Source organism: Schistocerca gregaria, chromosome X (genome assembly GCF_023897955.1).
Source record: "Schistocerca gregaria isolate iqSchGreg1 chromosome X, iqSchGreg1.2, whole genome shotgun sequence".
In the NCBI taxonomy this organism is placed as follows: Eukaryota; Metazoa; Arthropoda; class Insecta; order Orthoptera; family Acrididae; genus Schistocerca; species Schistocerca gregaria.
Window position 1 is genome coordinate 380,700,946 of NC_064931.1, and position 23,017 is coordinate 380,723,962.

General features: G+C 48.1%; 1 protein-coding gene across 2 annotated transcripts in view; it reads right to left on the minus strand.

The window, feature by feature from the left end:
• LOC126298041 (dehydrogenase/reductase SDR family member 7) overlaps positions 1 to 23,017 on the minus strand; it is a 157,223-nt gene that overhangs the window by 10,989 nt on the left and 123,217 nt on the right. For both annotated transcript variants that reach the window (XM_049989361.1, XM_049989360.1), the window contains exon 6: positions 2,542 to 2,661. In XM_049989361.1, the coding sequence (XP_049845318.1) occupies positions 2,542 to 2,661 (120 nt within the window). The remainder of the gene's footprint in view (positions 1 to 2,541; positions 2,662 to 23,017) is intronic.

Genomic DNA, 23,017 nt, shown 5'->3' on the forward strand with positions numbered 1-23,017 from the left:
CCGCTTCAGCAAACGATCGCTGCGATCGATGCCCTTCCTCGCCCTACATCTGTTGAGGAACTGCAGGCCTTCTTGGAGAAAATAGCATACTATCACAAGTTCTTACCATCTGCGGCTTCGGTGGCTCTGCCGTTGCATCGCCTGTTGCATAAAAACGTGCCTTTTCACTGGTCCGCGTTATGCGATGCGGCCTTCCAGACATTGAAGACTATGCTGAAACAGGCCCCATGCCTGGCTACTTATCGACCTGGCCAACATCTTGTTCTTGCCACAGACGCCTCTCAATACGTGGTCGGTGCAGTCCCTGCGCACCGTTTTTCTGACGGTTCGGAACAACCCATTGCTTATTCCTCCAAAACGCTCACGGATGCCCAACGAAAGTATTCTCAAATTGAAAAAGAAGCTTTGGCCATTATTTATGCTCTTCATAAGTTTGGTGTTTTTCTCTATGGCTCATCTTGTTACGGATCACAAACCACTTGTTTCATCCATCCGCCTCCAGCGTTGGGCTCTTTACTTGTCTCATTTCCATTATGAGATTCATTTCCGGCCAACAGCTTAACATGCAAATACTGATGCTCTGTCCTGTCTTCCTGTGGGTCCTGATCTGGCATTCGATAGGGACGAACTTTGGGTTTCTACCTGGATGTTGCTGAGCAGTGGGTTGTGGATGGGTTCTCCGTCGCTGGGGACAGGCTGGCGGCTGCTACGGGTTCTGACCCTACCCTCTCCCGGGTTTTACGCGGTGTTCAGAAGGGTTGGCCAGATCGCCCGTCCGCTAAGACTTCTGATCCGTTGCGGAACTACTATGCTTTGCACTACCGCCTCACGGCTAGGGATGGTGTTATCCTCCTTTGAACTGACGATGCTTCGCCGCGTGTTGTGGTACCTGCGTCTTTGCGTGCTTCGGTCTTGTGCCTCCTTCACCAAGGGCACTGGGGTGTGTTTTGCACAAAATCTCTGGCACGCTGTCATGTGTACTGGCCTGGCATCAACTCTGAAATAGCACACATCGTTGCCGCCTGCGGCCCTTGTGCGTCACAGGCCGCTGCCCCGAAGTCATCTTTGTCACCGTGGCCTTCGCCTGAGAAGCTCTGGGAGCACATTCATGCTGTCTTTGTGGGACCCTTTTTAGATACTTATTGGCTCCTTGTAATTGATGCCTACTCTAACTTTCCTTTCATTGTCCGTTGCACGTTGCCTACCACTGCGGCAACCACAAGTGCTCTCGCCCGCATTTTTTCTTTGGAAGGCCTCCCCTCTACTCTTGTTACTGATAATGGTCCGCAATTTCTCTCTTCTGAATTTGCGGATTTTTGTACTCGTCACGGCGTTATGCATGTCACGGCCCCACCGTTCCATCCACAATCAAACGGTGAGGCTGAACGACAGGTCCGCACATTTAAGGCTCAGATGCGGTAACTTCTGACTTCTTCTGCTGCTGATAAGGCGCTTCTCCAGTTCCTGGTGTCTTACCGTTTCACCCCATGGGCGACCACAGACCAGCTGAGCTCTTACATGGCCGACAGCCCCTCACTCTACTTCATCTTCTGCGGCCTTCCACCTCACTGCCGCGGGTGCCTTCACTTGGCCGGTTCACCACCGACGACCTCGTCTGGGTACGGGCATATGGCAGGTGGCCAAAATGGAGCCCGGGCGGCATCTTAAGACACTGTGGCCGACGCCTGTATGAAATCCAGACACGGGTGTTGCAGTGCGTCATTCGGACCAGCTTCGGCCTCGTGTGCCGGCAACACCTGTTCCGAATGCCGCTACAGCACCTTCGGCTCTACCTGATGCTCGGGATTTTGGCATCTCTCAATACTCACAATACAGCCCTCTCACCATCATCGCGATGCCAGCACACGAACGGACACCACCAGGAGACGTGCCCATGCAGGAACCAGATGACCATCCTCTGTCAGAGCCAATCTACTCGCCGCCTCCTCCAACGGATTCAGACACATCGCCCATGTCTTCTGTTATATCAACTGGACTTGCCGCAATGGGCAGATTGGCGCATGGGTCCCAGCAGATTCGACCCCTACGTCTCCTGTCATCTCGACCCGTTATCATCGAGGACACTTCCGTCTGTATGGGAAGCCGCCTCCTCGAGACTTTACACGAGTCAAACAACGCCTATGGACGTTAGGCATCTCCAGGACACCTCCATCAGGACCAGTGCAACAATTTCAAAGAGGAGGGGGGGGGGGGGGGGGAACTGTTGTGACTCACCGATCATTCAAAGCGCCGCCGTGCAATTACGCGCGGCCTCTACGGGCGGCGCTGTCTGCCAGCCATGCAGCAGCCGTGCCACCTAAGCGGCCAGCCATGCAGCGGCCACTAGACTGGGACTCAGCGCTCATTCGAATGTTGACATGTACACATGTCTTGCTTGTCAACTTACTCTGTGACTTGTGTGTGTTGTGTTGTTCTGAAATGTGTGTTCAACTTGACGTTAAAACAATAACATTTCTGACACTCCACCTGGAAGAAGCTATACAATAATGAAAATATGTAATCCTAAATAGTGGCACTCACCTCACCTGGCCTGCCAGTGAAACATTCAGAAAGAAAGTTGCTGAATGTGGGACCTGGACATAATAAACTGACGTATAGGTTCATTCCCATCTTCTCACTCACGAGGGAGTTGAAGTATCCCTAGAACACAAAAATCCAAAACATAAGAGGAAATCTTAAGATAAGTTTCATAACTGTAAATTACTCCCATCTGTTTCATAATATTTGACTTAGAAAACTGTTTTCCCCTCTCACAAGAGCCTATGCATTACATGTATCTGGAAAAAAACACTCATCACAAGAGTTTAAATCTGAAATGGCCATGATATCTGTATCGGTACACAAAACACTCAAAGAAATGAGCAATGTTAGAGTAAAGAATAGTGAAGAAACATTCATAAAAAAAACATGCTTCCTGATTTCCTGATGCTTTGCTCAAGGAATGTCTTCTCATAAGGTTTAGTTGTAATTGGGCAACATCGAGACATTTCATTTGCCTTGATAACACTTTTCCTTTGAGAAATGTTCACTTGGAACCATCCACATATTTCTCAATAACAATGTTAAGGTTGATTGGGATTGTGTCCATGTGATTAGCCAAGAAATGTAGTTTAAGTTGCTTTTTGTGCAGTTCACGTAGCCAATCTCGTGCTTCAAATTTTTCATTTATTTCTAACTAGCTGAGTACCCAGCATTGTCCCATTTCCTATGAGTCCATCTCCTTCTTCCTCCTTTCTCTGTCATCTCCTCCTCTCCCCTTCTCTCTCTCCATCATCACTTTACCAATCAGACTCCAATAGGAAGCTGGTGGTTCTCTCTCTCTCTCTCTCTCTCTCTCTCTCTCTCTCTCTCTCTCTCTCTCTCTCTCTCTCTCTGCTGATGCTGATTTAGTATTCAGGAGACCAAACTGTGAAGGTCATCAGTCTCCTATTCACCTCCAGGACAGTAGCACTGCACCCAGTCTGACTGTGTATACAGTAAATTCTGGGCACAAGTGTGAGAAAGTGTTCTAAATGTTTGTGTATATGAGGCAGAACGTGGGAACCAGCCCAGTACTCACCTAGTGGGATTTGGGACACTGCCTGAAAACCATATCCAGGTTCGTCAGCATACTTCCCAGTTCTGGAAGCAGTTGTGTTAACACGTGCATTTACAGGTGGCTTTAGGAGAAGCTTTCTACCCACTGCTTCACCTGGGTTTGTACATGTCACATATGTTTCACATATATTTGTACCCAAATTTCACATGTACCTCTAGCAAATTTCACCCTGCACTTTTGTTGTCATGTAAGTCAATGTTTAGGACATCACAGCTAATGAACTTTGTGTCATACACTGACATAATTTCGCAGGTATATTGAGTGGGATATGTAGATACTGTCTGTGACATGAGTTTAGTAGTAAAGACGTAATTAATTATGCAGGATGCCACAGTTTTTCTCTGAGCTTAGTGTTTGCGATGATGTATCTCCTGATCTGTGTGTTATACAATATGTTCTTGCAGGTACATTCAGTAGCATATGTGAAAACTGGAAAACTGATAAATTAAAATGTCGTTGATGATTCAGCATTTTTACTGCACGAATATGAAAATGCACTAAGGGATAAACTTTTTTCCTTTCATCATTGTGTGTGTGTGTGGGGGGGGGGGGGGGGAGGGGGGGGAGGGGGGGGGGGTGTTATCAGTGAGAAGAAGTCTTGTAAAAGTTTGAAATTATATGTAAAGTTGGTTTGCAAGTCACTAAGTGCTCTTATTCTTAAATATTGGACGACTATAGTCTGGCTATCTGTGTGTCATGAGCTACACTTATTTTTCACCCCCAACCCTTTGAGGTAGAAGTTTCTTACCTCCACACTGGTTCTTTCCAGAAAGTAAGTGATGTGTGTACCAGTTTTGGTTGAAATTTGATCCAGCATATTAGAAGGGGATGAGGGATATACATTCATACATACAGTTTTATAACTGTATGGATTTAAAAGTGATTACCAGAGTTATCAGTTTCAGCAGATTAGTATTAGTCACATATCATTGTCAGCACACTTTGGAGACGAGCCAGCAGTGACTGCTCCTGCTTGTTACTTGTTCCACATTCCTGATTAGATATTAGATTAGATTAATACTTGTTCCATGGATCATGAATACGACACTTCGTAATGATGTGGAACGTGTCAGGTTAATGAAAGATGTCTGTACCAGATATTACATTACACAAAATATTGCTTGACACTAATGTTTAAGTTAGTTTTTTTTCCCTCCCTGAATTTATATCTAAAAATTTAGCCAATGAGTAGAAGGAGTTGTCATCTAGAAATTCTTTTAATTTATTTTTAAATGTTGGTTGACTATCTGTCAGGCTTTTGATGCTGTTTGGTAGGTGACCAAAGACTTTTGTGGCAGCATAATTTACCCCTTTCTGTGCCAAAGTCAGATTTAACCCTGCATAGTGAAGATCATCCTTTCTCCTGGTGTTATAGCTATGCACACTGCTATTACTTTTCAACTGGGTTGGAGGCTCTGCTTCACAATAGGATTTATGGAACATGATGCATAAATGACTGAATGAATTACTGAATAAATGAATCTTCAATGTCCTGCAAAAAGGGCAGGATGAAGATGAATATTTACTGCCCAGTGTCCTGTAAACTATTCTGATAGCTGGTGAACACTTATGGCAACACCTTATTGTAAGAGCTTCAGCCCATCACCTATTTCATTCATTCTTGAAGTGGATTAACACACTCAGATGTGGAAAGAGTTACAGGAGAGCTATATACATTAAAGTGAGAAATGTCAGATACATGTTTCCATTATTTGGTAATATAAGACACTTGTTACTCAATACTTTTTTACGTGAAGTGTTACTCAATACTTTTTTACGTGAAGCCTTCAGGTATGACGGGTAGAAAGTTGCAATGCCATGCTCTGTACATGCTCACACTAATTATTCTAAGCAGTCACATTTGTAAATGAGTTGTAATAAAAACCAACAGTTAAAGCTCTCACATGAAATGAATAAACCAGGTAAAAATTAAAGAACAGACACCTACTCAGAGGCATTAAACTTCACACGTGTTAACTGGTGCAGTGTCTGACGTATTGCACTTCATTATTTTATACTAGCATTCATAAATTCATCTACAATGGAAAATAAGTGTTCCTATAACAATTATTTGTTTTTGGGACTGAAACATTTCTGAATGTATTTTAAAACTGCAAGTAGCTGCTTGTACAGAAATGCCTTACACTAATGTGTTCTTTATGCTGCCATTGATCAACTGTACATGTGTCACTGGCATGATGGATTCAATGATGATGGCAGTTACCTCTATTTTGTAAAAATAAGGTAATTACAAATGATGATGGCATCCTCTTGGGCAAAATATTCCAGAGGTCAAAACAGTCTACCACCTCAAGCGGACGTTGTTATCAGGAGAAAGAAAACTGGAGTTCTACAGATAGGAGCGTGGAATGTCAGATCCCTTATTGGGCAGGTAGGTTAGAAAATTTAAAAAGGGAAATGGATAGGTTAAAGTTAGATATAGTGGGAATTAGTGAAGTTTGGTGGCAGGAGGAACAAGACTTTTGGTCAGGTGAATACAGGGTTATAAACACAAAATCAAATAGGGGTAATGCAGGAGTAGGTTTAATCATGAATAGGAAAATAGAAATGCGGGTAAGCTACTACAAACAGCATAGTGAACGCATTGTTGTGGCCAAGATAGATACGAAGCCCACACCTACTACAGTAGTACAAGTTTATATGCCAACTAGCTCTGCAGATGAAGAAATTGATGAAATGTATGATGAAATAAACGAAATTATTCAGATAGTGACGGGAGACGAAATTTTAATAGTCATGGCTGACTGGAATTCGGCAGTAGGGAAAGGGAGAGAAGGAAACAGTAGGTGAATATGGATTGAGGGTATGAAATGAAAGAGGAAGGCACCTGGTAGAATTTTGCACAGAGCATAACAATCATAGCTAACACATGGTTCAAGAATCATAAAAGAAGGTTGTATACATGGAAGAATCCTGGATATACTGACAGGTTTCAGATAGATTATATAATGGTAAGACAGAGATTTAGGAACCAGGTTTTAAATTGTAAGACATTTCCAGGGGCAGATGTGGACTCTGACCACGATCTATTCGTTATGAACTGTAGATTAAAACTGAAGAAACTGCAAAAATGTGGGAAATTAAGGAGATGGGACCTGGATAAGCTGACTAAACCAGAGGTTGTACAGAGTTTCAGGGAGAGCATAAGGGAACAATTGACAGGAATGGGGGCAAGAAATACAGTAGAAGACTAATGGGTAGCTCTGAGGGATGAAGTAGTGAAGGCGGCAGAGGATCAAGTAGGTAAAAAGACGAGGGCTAGTAGAAATCCTTGGGTAACAGAAGAAATATTGAATTTAATTGATGAAAGGAGAAAATATAAAAATGCAGTAAATGAAGCAGGCAAAAAGGAATACAAACATCTCAAAATGAAATCGACAAAGTTGTTGTTGTTGGGATGTTTAAGGGGGACTAAACAGCTAAGGTCATCAGTCCCCCATTCCAAAAAACCGGCGAAACAAAATTTACGGAACAGGTAAAACCCCAAGGGGGGAGGAGACGCCCCTCCCCCCAGTCACTGAAAGAACACCAATGTGTCAGCGAACACTAGAGACAAGAAGAGTACAGACGAACACTGGACAGAAAGAAACGGAAGAAAATAAGAGGGTCGGAGACTGGTTGACTGACCATAGGTACAAAAATTGGGAAAGAGTCAACCATCCGAATACACACATTAAAATCTGCAACCAATGAGACACTCGAGGACAAGATACACAGAAAGGGAAAGGGACAGGTCCCCCCTAAATGGAACCATAAAAAGGACTACCACGGATAAAATTTAAAACGTCGTCAGCCATGGAGGCATCGTCGCATAAAACCAAAGGCAACGTGCCCGGGAGATTAAAAGTCTGCCGGAGGATGCGCAGGCGGGGACACTCCAACAAAATGTGGGCGACCGTCAACCGGGACCCACACTGACACAGGGGGGGATCCTCCTGACGCAAAAGATGTCCGTGCGTCAGGTAGGTATGGCCGATGCGGAGCCGACACAGGATGACAGAGTCCCTGCGAGAAGCCCGCAGGGAGGACTGCCACACATCGGTCGTCTCCTTGACAGCCCGCAGTTTATTCGGAGAAGTCAGGCTACGCCACTCGTCACGCCACATCTGAAGCACCTTACGGCGCAACGCCAGCTGCAAATCACGAGCCGGGAGGCCGATCGCCAAAGTGGGGGCGTCGACCGCCCCTTTGGCCAGCCTGTCGACACGTTCATTCCCCGGGATGCCAACGTGACCTGGCGTCCAAACAAAGACCACCGAACGACCAGAGCGGGTAATGGCAAAAACAGACTCCTGAATAAAGGATACCAGAGGACAAGAGGTATAGCAGCAGTCGATAGCCTGGAGGCTGCTCAGGGAGTCACTGCAGATGACGATGGACGTACCTGAGCAGGAACGCATATGCTCAAGAGCGCGCAATATGGCCACCAGCTCTGCAGTAAAAATACTGCAGCCAGCCGGCAAGGAGCGCTGTTCAACATGGGCAGCGTGGGCAAAAGCGTAGGCAGGACGACCATCCACCAGGGAACCATCAGTGTAGACAGGCTCACAGCCTGAAAACGAGGCAACGAGCGCAAGAAAACGGTGACGGAGGGCCACATGCGGAACCGAGTCCTTGGGTTCCCGTGCCAAGTCCAGGCGGACGGACGGACGGGTCATACACCAGGGAGGCGTGGGTGCACAGGCCCGGAAGGGCGGCAGAAGAGGGAACGACCCCAGTTCCGACAGCAGGGACTGGACACGGACAGCAATGGAAAGCCCAGACCTAGGTCGCCGGTCGGGCAGAGGGAGGACCCTGGCAGGGAAAAGCAGGCGATGATTGGGATGGCCCGGTGAGCAATGCACGTGGACAGCATAGTCGGCGACGGCGAGCAGTCGGTGGCGGCGAATCCGCAGCGGGGGAACCCCGGCCTCCACCAGCAGACTATCCACGGGGCTCGTATGGAAAGCACCAGTTGCAAGCCGAACCCCACAGTGGTGTATGGGGTCCAACAACGTCAACACTGAGGGCGATGCAGACCCATAGGCCAGGCTCCCATAATCAAGCCTGGACTGCACAAGGGCTCTGTACAATCGCAACAGCGTGCTGCGATCTGCACCCCAAGACGCATGGCTCAGGCAGCGGAGGGCGTTGAGGTGCTGCCAGCACTTTTGCTTCAGCTGAGTAATATGAGGAACCCATGTGAGCCGGGAATCAAAGACGAGTCCTAAGAAGCGGCTAGTGTCCACCACTTCAAGTAGGTGACCGTCGAGGTAAAGTTCCGGATGAGGGTGGACCGTCCGACGCCTGCAGAAGTGCATAACTCGAGTCTTGGCCGCAGAGAACTGAAATCCATGAGTCAGAGCCCATGATGCCGCCTTGCGAACGGCTGCTTGCAGCCTGCGTTCGGCGACTCCCGTAGTCGTTGAGCTAAATGAGATGCAGAAGTCGTCGGCATACAAAGAAGGAGACACCGACGACCCCACAGCTGCAGCCAGACCATTAATGGCCACTAGAAATAAGGAAACGCTCATACCGAGCCCTGCGGGACCCCATTTTCCTGTATATAAGATGAACTAGAGGCGGCACCGACTTGCACCCGGAAAGAGCGGCGCAATAAAAAGTTTTGAAGAAAAGCTGGAAGCTGACCACGAAGACCCCACTCGCGCAACGTAGCAAGGATGTGATGCCTCCATGTTGTGTCATATGCCTTCCGCAGATCAAAAAATACAGCAACGAGATGCTGACGGCGGGAAAAGGCCGTACGGATAGCAGATTCCAGCCGCACCAAATTGTCCGCAGCAGACCGGCCCTGACGGAAGCCACCCTGGGATGGAGCGAGGAGACAACGCGACTCAAGGACCCAACACAAACGCCGCCCCACCATACGTTCGAGCAATTTGCACAAAACGTTGGTTAGTGTAATGGGGCGATAGCCGTCCACCGCCAGAGGGTCCGCACCGGGCTTCAAGATGGGAACGATAACACCATCTCGCTATTGCGACGGGAACACGCCCTCGCTCCAAATGCGGTTAAAGATGGTGAGGATGTGTCTCTGGCAGTCCCTGGAGAGATGCTTCAGCATCTGCGCGTGGATGCAGTCCGGTCCTGGCGCTGTATCAGGGCAATTGGCGAGGGCAGCGAGGAATTCCCTCTCGCTGAAAGGAGCATTGTATTTTTCAGAACGACGTGTGTGGAACGATAACGGCGTCCGCTCGGCGCGCTCCTTTAGAGAGCGAAAGGCAGGAGGGTAAGTTGCAGTCGCAGAGCTCGTAGCAAAGTGCGTGGCAAGGAGGTCAGCAACGGTGGCGGCGTCCGTGCAGACAGCGCCGTCCAGGGAGATTCCAGGGACACCCATAGGGGTCTGGTATCCATAAATCCGCCGGATGCGGGACCACACGAGCGACGGGGAGACACGGGAGCCCAAGGATGAAATGTACCTCTCCCAGCATTCCTGCTTACGCCGTGCAATAAGACGACGGGCCAAGGCACGGAGCTTCTTAAAGGCGATGAGGGTCTCCAGAGACAGGTGCCGCTTATGACGCTGGAGAGCCCGCCTACGGTCGCGAATAGCCTCAGCAATCTCCGGCGACCACCAGGGGACAGACTTCCTCCGAGGGAGTCCAGAAGAGCGAGGGATGGCAGTCTCGGCCGCAGAAATAATTGACGAGGTCAAGACACGGACCACCTCGTCAATGTCACCCTGTGGGAGAGAAGCAATGGTGGCAGCGGAAGTAAAAGCCGGCCAGTCATCCCTGTTGAGAGCCCAGCGGGGCAGGCGCCCAGAAGAATGACACTGGGGCAGTGACAAATAGATGGGAAAATGGTCACTACCACACAGGTCAGGATGCACTCTCCAGTGAAGGGATGGGACAAGTCCGGGGCTGCAAAGAGAGAGATCGATGGCCGAGAACGAGCCATGGGCCACACTGAAATGCGTGGGAGTACCGGTGTTCAAGAGGCTAAGGTCGAGCTGAGCCAACACATGCTCCACAGCGCGACCACGGTCATCGGAGACAGTCCCACCCCATAGAGGGTTGTGGGCATTGAAATCGCCCAGAAGCAGCAATGGCGGCGGGAGTTGAGCCAGCAGCGCAGCCAAGACATGTCGGGGGAGTTGCCCATACGGAGGAATGTAAACAGAGCAAACAGTAATAGCCGGCGAGAGCTCAATCCTGACAGCGACTGCCTCTAAAGGCGTCAGAAGGGGTACTGGCGAGCTACAGACAGAGTGGTGAACAAAGAGGCAAACTCCACCTGAAGCTCGTTGACAGTCAGCGCGGTTCTTATAGTATCCCCGATAACCGCGAAGGGCAGGGGTCCGCATTGCTGGAAACCAAGTTTCCTGAAGAGCAATGCACAGAACAGGGGAAACACTCAAAAGCATCCGGAGCTCAGGCAGGTGGCGGAAATAACCGCCGCAATTCCACTGGAGAATGGAAGCAGGAAGGGACTGGGAGGGCGTTAAGTCCACTAAGAGGCAGACGGCGCCGCAGAGTCAACGGCCGCCACCGAGCGAGAGTCAGCTGTGTCCATAGGAGGGGTCCCAGAGGGTTCCGTGAGGGCGAGATCCGCGGCAGAGGCGAGGATCTCCACCGCATCCCCAGAGCCAGAGTTATTGACAGCAGGCGGTACTGAAACTGCCGGAGCGTCCTTCTTCTTGGACACGTTCCGGTCCTTCTTCTCGCGTCTGTCCTTTGGCTTAGAGGGCTGGGAGAGTTTCTCTGAAGGAGCGTCGGAGGCTGACGACGACGCAGAAGCCCTAGGACCAGCAGGTGGATGAACCTTCAGCCACTGGCTGACATCCGGCGGGGGTAGCAGAAGAAACGGAAGAAGGGAGGGCCCCGAGGGACCCCTTCCGTGAGAGACGACGCCGGCGGAGACGACGCCGGCGGAGACGACGCCGGCGGAGACGACGCCGGCGGAGACGACGCCGGCGGAGACGACGCCGGCGGAGACGACGCCGGCGGAGACGACGCCGGCGGAGACGACGCCGGCGGAGACGACGCCGGCGGAGACGACGCCGGCGGAGACGACGCCGGCGGAGACGACGCCGGCGGAGACGACGCCGGCGGAGACGACGCCGGCGGAGACGACGCCGGCGGAGACGACGCCGGCGGAGACGACGCCGGCGGAGACGACGCCGGCGGAGACGACGCCGGCGGAGACGACGCCGGCGGAGACGACGCCGGCGGAGACGACGCCGGCGGAGACGACGCCGGCGGAGACGACGCCGGCGGAGACGACGCCGGCGGAGACGACGCCGGCGGAGACGACGCCGGCGGAGACGACGCCGGCGGAGACGACGCCGGCGGAGACGACGCCGGCGGAGACGACGCCGGCGGAGACGACGCCGGCGGAGACGACGCCGGCGGAGACGACGCCGGCGGAGACGACGCCGGCGGAGACGACGCCGGCGGAGACGACGCCGGCGGAGACGACGCCGGCGGAGACGACGCCGGCGGAGACGACGCCGGCGGAGACGACGCCGGCGGAGACGACGCCGGCGGAGACGACGCCGGCGGAGACGACGCCGGCGGAGACGACGCCGGCGGAGACGACGCCGGCGGAGACGACGCCGGCGGAGACGACGCCGGCGGAGACGACGCCGGCGGAGACGACGCCGGCGGAGACGACGCCGGCGGAGACGACGCCGGCGGAGACGACGCCGGCGGAGACGACGCCGGCGGAGACGACGCCGGCGGAGACGACGCCGGCGGAGACGACGCCGGCGGAGACGACGCCGGCGGAGACGACGCCGGCGGAGACGACGCCGGCGGAGACGACGCCGGCGGAGACGACGCCGGCGGAGACGACGCCGGCGGAGACGACGCCGGCGGAGACGACGCCGGCGGAGACGACGCCGGCGGAGACGACGCCGGCGGAGACGACGCCGGCGGAGACGACGCCGGCGGAGACGACGCCGGCGGAGACGACGCCGGCGGAGACGACGCCGGCGGAGACGACGCCGGCGGAGACGACGCCGGCGGAGACGACGCCGGCGGAGACGACGCCGGCGGAGACGACGCCGGCGGAGACGACGCCGGCGGAGACGACGCCGGCGGAGACGACGCCGGCGGAGACGACGCCGGCGGAGACGACGCCGGCGGAGACGACGCCGGCAGAGAAGGGGGAGGGGGAGGGGGAGGGATCGAGCCCCCTGGTTTTGGAGCAGATGCCACTCCTGAAGCATGTGCGGGGGGAGTGACAGAAGGGGGTTTCCCCCCAACTGCTAAGGGGGCAACAGAGGAAGGCTTGCCCCCAGACACAAGGGGGGCAGACAGAGATGGACGGCCCCGAGGGCCAACTGAAGGCGGCACAGAGGAGGCGACAACTGCCGCCCGAGAGGGCGACGATAACGTAGCTGCAGCATAAGAAGTTTGAAGAGGGACAGGATGCAACCTTTCAGATTTCAGTTTTGCCTCGCGATAAGTAAGCCGGTCCAGGGTCTTAAATTCCATAATCTTCCGCTCCTTATGAAGAACGGGGCAGTCCGGCGAGCATGGAGAGTGGTGTTCCCCACAGTTGACACAGACAGGCGGAGACGCACATGGAGAATCGGGATGGGAGGGGCGTCCGCAATCTCGACATGTGGCACTGGATGGGCAACGGGAGGACATATGCCCAAACTTCCAGCACTGGAAGCACCGCATCGGGGGAGGGACGTATGGCTTGACGTCACAACGGTAAACCATTACCTTGACCTTCTCAGGCAATACAGCACCCTCGAAGGCCAAGATAAAGGCACCGGTGGCCACCCTGTTGGTCTTGGGTCCTCTGTGCACACGACGGACAAAATGCACACCACATCGTTCCAAGTCAGCTCTCAGCTCGTCATCGGACTGTAACAAAAGGTCGCGATGGTAAATAATCCCCTGGACCATATTTAAGCTACTGTGGGGAGTGACGGTAACAGGGACGTCTCCCAGCTTATCACACAAGAGCAACGCCCGTGACTGGGCTGGGGAGGCCGTCTTGAGGAGGATGGACCCATTCCTCATTTTAGACAAACCCGCCACTTCCCCAAACTTATCCTCCAGGTGTTCCACAAAAAACATAGGCTTTGTCGAAAGAAAGGAGTCACCATCAGTCCTGCTGCAGACAAGGTATTGTGGTACATAAGGCTCCTGCTTGGCACTAGATCTGCGTCCCTCCCATGGCGCAGCCAACGAGGGGAACGACTGAGGATCATATTGTGCAGCATCGAATTCAATTTTGCCTCGCTTAGAGACGCTGGTGGCAGTGCGACCACCAGCTTGGTGAGATTTATTGCGCTTCATTGCGCCACATCTGCCCAGATGCCACCTACTCCGAACGAGGGCTCTCCCCAAGGGCGCCACCCAGCCAAAGCAACGGGTACCTGGCCGATATCCCATTGCCCGGAGTCCCCGTGCCCCAGACAAGATGGGCACATACTCCTTGGCATGCATGGGGAGGAAACAGCTCTGGCATCTGTAGTGCGATCCCTGCGTGGTCAGGGGGCTACCACCAAGAGGGTACATGACGACCCCACCACAACGGACTGGCTACCGTGCTGGATTTTAGGTGTTGAAAGGGTCCACAATTGCCGTGGGCGCTAAGAAGGGGTTTGCGCACAAGACGAGGAGGCAACCCAGAAGACATGGGGTGTAAATCCCTCCACACGACAATAGATAGCATGCAATATGGAGGTGCACGATGGACCAATAGAAAAACACCACGTAAGGCGTTCTTCCCCAAATGGCACGCACTAACAACGGAAATTTTGAAAATGGCAGGGCCGAAACTTTGAAGACTCCTTTTAGTCGCCTCTTACGACAGGCAGGAATACCGCGGGCCTATTCGTACCCCCGAACCCGCAGGGGGGAATCGACAAAGTGCAAAATGGCTAAGCAGGGATGGCAGGAGGAAAAATGTAAGGATGTAAAGGCGCATAACACTAGGGGTAAGATAGATACTGCCTACAGGAAAATTAAAGAGACCTTTGGAGAAAAGAAAACCACTTGTATGAATATTAAAGCTCAGATGGAAACCCAGTTCTAAGCAAAGAAGGAAAAGCAGAAAGGTGGAAGGAGTATATAGAAGGTGTATACAAGGGCGACGTACTTGAGGACAATATTATGGAAATGGAAGAGGATGTAGATGAAGATGAAATAGGAGATATAATACTGCCTGAAGAATTTGACAGAGCACTGAAAGACCTGAGTCGAAACAAGGCCCCGGGAATAGACAACATTCCATTAGAACTACTGATGGCCTTCAGACTTCAAGAAGAATATAATAATTCCAATCCCAAAGAAAGCAGGTGTTGACAGATGTGAAAATTACCGAACTATCAGTTTAATAAGTCACAGCTGCAAAATACTAACACGAATTCTTTACAGATGAATGGAAAAACTGGTAGAAGTCAACCTCGGGGATGATCAGTTTGGCTTCCGTAGAAATGTTGGAACATGTGAGGCAATACTGACCCTACGACTTATCTTAGAAGCTAGATTAAGGAAAGGCAAACCTACATTTCTAGAAGTTTTAGACTTAGAGAAAGCTTTTGATAACGTTGACTAGAATACTCTCTTTCAAATTCTAAATGTGGCAGGGGTAAAATACAGGGAGCAAAAGGCTGTTTATGACTTGTACAGAAACCAGATGGCTGTTATAACAGTTGAGGGCATGAAAGGGAAGCAGCGGTTGGGAAGGGCGAGAGACAGGGTTGTAGCCTCTCCCCGATGTTATTCAAACTGTATATTGAGCAAAGCAGTAAAGGAAACAAACGAAAAATTTGGAGTAGGAATTAAAATCCATGGAGAAGAAATAAAAACTGAGGTTTGCCGATGACATTGTAATTCTGTCAGAGACAGCGAAGGACTTGGAAGAGCAGTTGAACGGAATGGACAGTGTCTTGAAAGGAGGGGGGGGGGGGGGGGTTATAAGATGTACATCATCAAAAGCAAAACAATGATAATGGAATGTAGTTGAATTAAGTCAGGTGATGCTGAGGGAATTAGATTAGGAAATGAGACACTTAACATAGTAAACGAGTTTTGCTATTTAGAGAGCAAAATAACTGATGATGGTTGAAGTAGAGAGGATATAAAATGTAGACTGGCAATGGCAAGGAAAGCGTTTCTCAAGAAGAGAAATTTGTTAACATCGAGTATAGATTTAAGTGTCAGGAAGTCATTTCTGAAAGTATTTGTATGGAGTGTAGCCATGAAGGGGTGTGAAACATGGACTATAAATAGTGCGGACAAGAAGAGAATAGAAGCTTTCAAAATGTGGTGCTACAGAAGAATGCTGAAGATTAGATGGGTAGATCACATAACTAATGAGGAGGTATCGAATAGAATTGGGGAGAAGAGGAGTTTGTGGCACAACTTGACCAGAAGAAGGGACCGGTTGGTAGGACATGTTCTCAGGCATCAAGGGATCACAAATTTAGCATTGGAGGGCAGCATGGAGGGTAAAAATCGTAGAGGGAGACCAAGAGATGAATACACTAAGCAGATTCAGAAGGATGTAGGTTGCAGTAAGTACTGGGAGATGATGAAGCTTGCGAGCAGCATGGAGAGCTGCATCAAACCAGTCTCAGTACTGAAGACAAGAACAAGAACAAGAACAACAACAACAACATAATTACAGGTATATGCTAATTACAGGAATTTGGCATTTTATTTTAACTGCTCTGGCACACAAATTATTTGACAAAAATTCAGGAAATTTTCAGAATTTGTTAACAATAGTGCTTTATTATGTTTAAAATATAGATGATCACTTAAAATGAACTTCCTGTGTGATATATTTTAAAGCAGTCATCAAATCAAAGACAAATATTGTTTTTGTCATCTATCAGTCTTTTACATATATTACATGTTGCAAAGTTTCTATATATTTGGTTATACCTGACATAATTGTACTTAATATCAAACAGATATGATTGGATATACCATTGTTGCTGTTTTCCATGTGATATCATTTCAACATATTGTATTCACTATTTATTGCGAAACAGCATATATTTTTAAAAAGCTATATTTAGGTATCCATATAGCAAAATATTGGGATATTTTGAACTGAAAGTAGTAGCAGTATGTCAATTCTTGAAATAAATACTGAAATGCAACTGAAAGGTTAACACTAAAAAGGTAAATAAATGTAAGCTCACATAATAAGCCAAAGACAGACATCTCAAACAACTTTCTACAGAAGTTACTCCAATTAGATTGAGACAGAAAACTGGACCAAAATGTATAGTATTTAACTGGCGTACATTCACAATGTGTGTTTAAAAGACTGCTGCACAAGAGCTACACAGAAGAAGCATACTGACCAAAATATTATAGAAGTAGACGAAGATGAGATGGAGAATATGATACTGCAATAAGTCTTTGACAGAGCACTGATACAACAAAGTTGAAACAAGGCCCCTGGAGTAGGCAACATTCCCTGAGAATTATTGAAATCATTGTGACAGCCAACCATGGCAAAACTATTCCACCTGGTACACAAGACGTGTGAGACAGGACACACATCCGCAGACTTAAAGAAGGATGTAATAAGTACAATTCCAAAGAAGACAGGTGCTGACGTGTTAATATTACCAAACAATTAGTTTAACAAGTCAGTTACATGTTTCATTGATCAATCTCACAGTAAACATTATGATGTGGAATGTGCCAAGTGCGTTAGAGAGAGAAAGAGAAAGAGAAAGAGAAAGAGAGAGAGAGAGAGAGAGAGAGAGAGAGAGAGAGAGAAGCTTAAAATTTTTATTACCTATCCCAGTCACCATTTGTCAAAAGCTTTTTCTAAGTCTACAAATGCTATAAACGTAAGTTTGCTTTTCCTTAATCTATTTTCTAAGATAAGTCGTAGGGTCAGTATTGCTTCACATGTTCCAAATTTAGGAGATCCAAAAATATGAATTTTCCAATTAAGATTCTCATCAATATGTACAGCCAAAAACTTAGTATGCTCTACCCTGACTACTGACTTCTGTTGATGTGGTATATTTATTGAAGTAACTGTACTCCTTGCAGTAGAATATTGGATGTACCATGTTTTTTCAAAGTTCAGAGTAAACCCCATTCGCAGAAAACCAATTAAGAACTTTTCCAAGATGTTATTTGTATCATTTTCTATTGGAGTTTCTTTTACGGGATTAATAATGATGCTTGTATAATCAGCAAACAGCATCAGTTTAGCTTCTTGTTTCAGATAAGAAGGGAGGTCATTCATGTATATCAAGAACAGAAGGGGACATATGATCAAACCCTGTGTGGCACCTAATGTAATTTCACCCCAGTTAGATGAAGTGGAAAATTTCCTTAAATCACTTAAAACATATAAAGAAACTGTTTGCTTCCTGCTCTGTAGATATGACTTAAACCACTCTCATATGCTGTTCCATTTATACCATCATGACAGATATTACTTGATGCACTGAGCTAAGGCATGCTACTTACAGATGTGATCGACACCAGAGACTCCACCACCAGTTTCCCGTATGAGTCTACAGGGTGCAACACTTAAATCCAGACAAGTGAAACTTTTCTTCAAAAGCAAATTTACTAAAACAAAATATAAATGAAAATTCTTTACATATAAGTAGTGGTATCTTTCAAGAGTAACATTCCTTGAAGCAATCCTATTCAGCCGCATTGAGCACCTCCAATCTTGTTCTGAAGCGATCACATGCCCTCCTTAAAATCGCACTGTCCGTATTCGCAAATGCCGCTTTGATAGCGGTACGTAGAAATGTCATATTACGGTGCCTCACCTTACTGGTAACTCTTTCGACTATACTCCAACCATAGTAGTTGAGCTGGTTCCAATCCGGGCTATTCAAGGCCCAGAACTCTATCGACCACAAAATGTCAACATTATCCGAGATCCAGTTTCGGACTAAACAACTTGTATGAGCCAGCACACCATCCTGTTGAACAATGTATTCAAAAACACACACACACACACACACCACTTTATCCATCCAGAATGCAACAGAAAGGCATCCACAACAACTGGAGTGTGACAGAGAAGAGGGGGAGGTTGCAGGGTATGGTTGGGGGAAGAGCAATCAGCGCTGCCTGGTAGAGCACGCAGGGACTAGAGGTGGCAGGACAAGACTGCCAAGCACATCATCATATGGCTGTGGAGGAGGGCAGGGGGAAAGGAGTACAGAAGGGGAAATGACTGATGGTGTACTGGCAGAGAGCACTGTACAATGAAGGCAAGAACAGGCAAACTGTGAGGAGCTTACAGGACAGAGGGGATGGAAACAGTTGGGTGGAGGGTGTGGGCACAGTATGTTACCATAGGTTGAGGCCGGATGATTTTGGAAGCGAATAATGTGTTGTTATGGTAACTCCCCTCTGTGCAGGTGGTGGAGTGGAGGATCCAGATAGCCCAGATTGTGAAGCAGCCATTGAAATCAAACATGTTATATACAACTGCATGTTGTGCCACAGGATGGTCCACTTTTCTCTTGGCCACAGTTTGGTGGTGCCCATTCATCCTCATGGACAGCTGGTTGGTAGTAACACCAATACAAAAAGCTGTGCAATAATTGCAGCACAGCTGGTATATAACATGGCTGCTTTCACAGGTGACCTGGTCTCTGCTTAAGTAGGCCAAGCCTATGACGGAGCTGGAATACAAAGTGTTGGGTGGGTGAATTGGGCAGGTCTTGCACCTGGGTCTTCCACAGGGAAATGATCCCTGTGTTATGAGATTGGGATTGGGAGTGACACAGGGTGGACTAGGATATTCTGGAGGTTGCGCGGTTGATGGAATACTACTTCAGGAGCGGTGGGAAGAATATTGGGTGGGATGTGTCTAATTTCACTGAATGTTGATAGATAATCAAATCCCTAACAAAGTATGTGGTTCAGTTGTTCCAGTCTGGATGGTATTGGGTGAAAAAGGGGGCACTCCTTTGAGTCTGGTTCTTCAGGGTGTGATGGGAAATGGCGTGGCAGATATGTTTGTTGACTAGATCTGTGGGATAGTGCCTATGTGTGAAGGCATAGATGAGACCCTCAGCATACTGGGCAAGGGAGTTCTTGTCACTGCATATACACATCCCTGGGTGGCCAGGCTGTGTGGGAGGGACAGCTCTTAAAATGCAGGCTCTCTTGATGGTGGGTGTGCTTAGTGTAGACAGAGGTGTGGATGGAGCCATCAGCAAGGAGGTGGTCAATAGCCAGGAAATTGGCGCACTGGGTTAAAGAGGACCAGGTGATGGATGGGAGAGAAGGTGTTGACGTTGTGAAGGAATGAGAGTAGGGAGTCCTGGCCCTGAGTCCAGATCATGACGATATCATCAATGAACCGGAACCAGACCATGGATTTCAGATCTTGGGTTTTGGTAGGCCAGGAGAGTTTCCTCTAGATAGCTCATAAACAGGTTGGCATAGTAGGATGCCATGCAGATGCCAATGGTTATGCCGTGGATTTGTATGCATACCTTCCCTTCAAAGGAGAAGTAGTTGTGGGTTACAATATAGTTAGTAAGGTGTATGAGGAATGATGTAGTGGGTTTAGGGTCTGAAGGGAGAGGTAGTGATCAATAGCAGCAAGACCATGGGCATGAGGGATGTTGGGGTATAGGGAAGCTGCATCAACAGTGACGAGTATGGATCCAGGAGGTACAGAGGTGGATATGATAGAGAGTTGGTGAAGGAAGTGGATGGTATCTTTGATGTGAACTCTTGAGCTGGACTCAGGGCCACGACACCCTATCTTTATTCCTTCACAACTTCAAACTTCTCTCCCATCCATTTCCATTGGTCCTCCTCAACCCAGCATGTCACCTTCCTGGACACTGACCACCTCCTCTCTGATGGCTCCTCTCATATCTCTGTCCACATTAAAACCACCAACACTGGCCGCATTTCAAAAGCTGTCATCCCTTCCACACCAAAACGTACCTCCCATACAGCCTGGCTACCAAAGGATGGGATATCTGCAGTGAAGGGAACTCCCTTGCCCAGCATGCTGAAGGTCTCAAAAGCCTTCAAAGACAGGCACTATCCCTCAAACCCAAGAAGATATTTCCCATACCATGTTCCCACACACCACCAATCCTCCCACCACCCCCAAGAACCAGCTATAAAGAAATGCCCATTTGTCACCCAATACCACTCCATACTAGAACAAATGAACCACATCCTTCATCAAGGCTTTGATTATCTACCATCACACCCTGAAAGTAGGGACATCCCATACTCATGATCCTTCCAATCTCCCCTAAAGTGGTGTTCCTTTACCCATAAAACATCCACATCATCTTAGTCAAGCCCTACACTACTCCCAATCCCAGCCCCTGGCCACAGGGATCACACTTCTGTGCAAGACCTGCCCATTCCACCCACCTATACTCCGATCATCATAAGAATAAACCTGATGTAAACAAACAAGTGCTATGACTGGTCAGCAACCACAGCTCTCGTACACTGGTGGTGTTCTGCCCATGGAAGGAGGTCCACCTTATGTATTAGAAATCTTATTACTATGTCACTGTGTATGAAAATTTAATACATTCTGATGCATTAACAGCCATTAACACTTTTTTAATCTTACTTCAGTTATGTAATTTTTGTTTCAAAAATCATGTACAGTCACAGTCTCTGTGCTGCTTGTGTACTGATTGTCCCACTGTTCATATGTACCATGAAAATGGATGACAGTGCTTCCTGCTTCATAGTGAAACACGAGAGTGGAACACAGTTAACACAAGATTATGGAGAAAAACCAGTTTTGAAGTTTTTTGAGGAACACTGTGACTATTACATATATGGGAGTGTCATGAACTACTACATGTGTGTGATTGAGGGTGGCGGCTCAACGCCTGCTGGAGGATTTAAATTTATTTTTGTTCAGTTTTAATACCTAAATCATTTAAATAGAAAATTCATCAAATACATGGTAATTAACTCATACTTAACATCGTTTATCAAGAAAAATGCACGTCTTCTAGTTTCTAATAACATATTACATGCAAATTTTGATTTTCATTGAAAATACACATTCATAATTATCGATCTCTTATAAAAAATTGAAGTTAAGAAATCATTACACAATTAAAGTGTTTGGAGAAAAATCAAATACTCTTTGTTTGAATATGCCCATTCTTTTGTAGGACAGATGTGGTCTTACACGAGTCAGAGTGATAAGCATCATGGAAACACAGAAAACAATTTTCACGGCATCGACCACACTGCACACATGCTGTATTTTTAGTTGGCACCTTAACACTGCAATCTGAACCCAACAGAATTGATCTTGAGCCAAGTTAAGGAATTTGTTGTGATAAAGAACGAGACATTTAAGTTTCCAAACATACTGGAACTAATGCACAAAGCTTTGTGACATCACTGCCGAATGATGGCAAAATGCAGAACAGCCCATCATAAAAGTGGAGGAGGACATGTGGAATTTCTGGTGGCTTGGGTTTCTGGTGCTGATCGCCTTGTTATCAATGTAGCAGTACTGAATGTATTCCTCAGAGTCCAATCCAGAAGGTGTTCAGAGATTACCAGACAACTGGCAGTAATACCTTCAATGGCTTCAGTACTTAACAATGTGGTTAAAATTCCATCAGTGTACTTTTGCACTGCACATAGGTCATGCAGAAAAATTACCATTGTTAAAGTCAGGAATTCTTATCACTCTTGTTTTTAATTACAATACTATGTTAGTTAAGATCGAGAGAGTTGTTTTCCATCCGATCACCAAGAAGAACATTGCCTGAGTTTTACCATGTGTCATTTCCTTCTGTTTCAAAATTAAACGACATTCAAATCTCTATTGTTCTCTGCTTGTCTGTTTTTACATCTTTATTGCAACTGTTCACATCACTGCATGTTAGTTGGATCACTTGCCTGGCCAGTGCTACCCAAGTTAAATGCACCAGTAAAGCTGTTGCCCCGTATTATCGCTTGAGTTGATGTGCGCATAATGCATGGCATAATACATATCCTCATTGTTGTACTTGAATGTACTTGGCTTCCGCTACATGTGAAATGAAATCTAATGAGGGTCCAGCAAACACGGAAAAATACATTGTATAATGTCTACATCAGGTTTATTCTTATGATGAACAGAGTATAGCTCTTACTATTTCCATCCCATCATCACAGGTTTGTCCTACTCCATCAGAGGCCAGACCATTTGTGAAAGCAGCCACGTCATATGCCAGTTCTGCTTGAATCATTGCTCCACTATTATATTGGTATGACTACCAACTAGCTGTCCACAAGGATGAATGGCCATGAGCAAAGTGGGCCACCCTGTGGTACAACATGCTGCTGTACATAACATGCTTGATTTCAACAGCTGCTTCGCAACAAGGCCATCTGGATCATTCCCTCCACTACCAGCTTTTCTGAAGTGTGCAGATGACAGCTTTGCTTACAACATATTCTC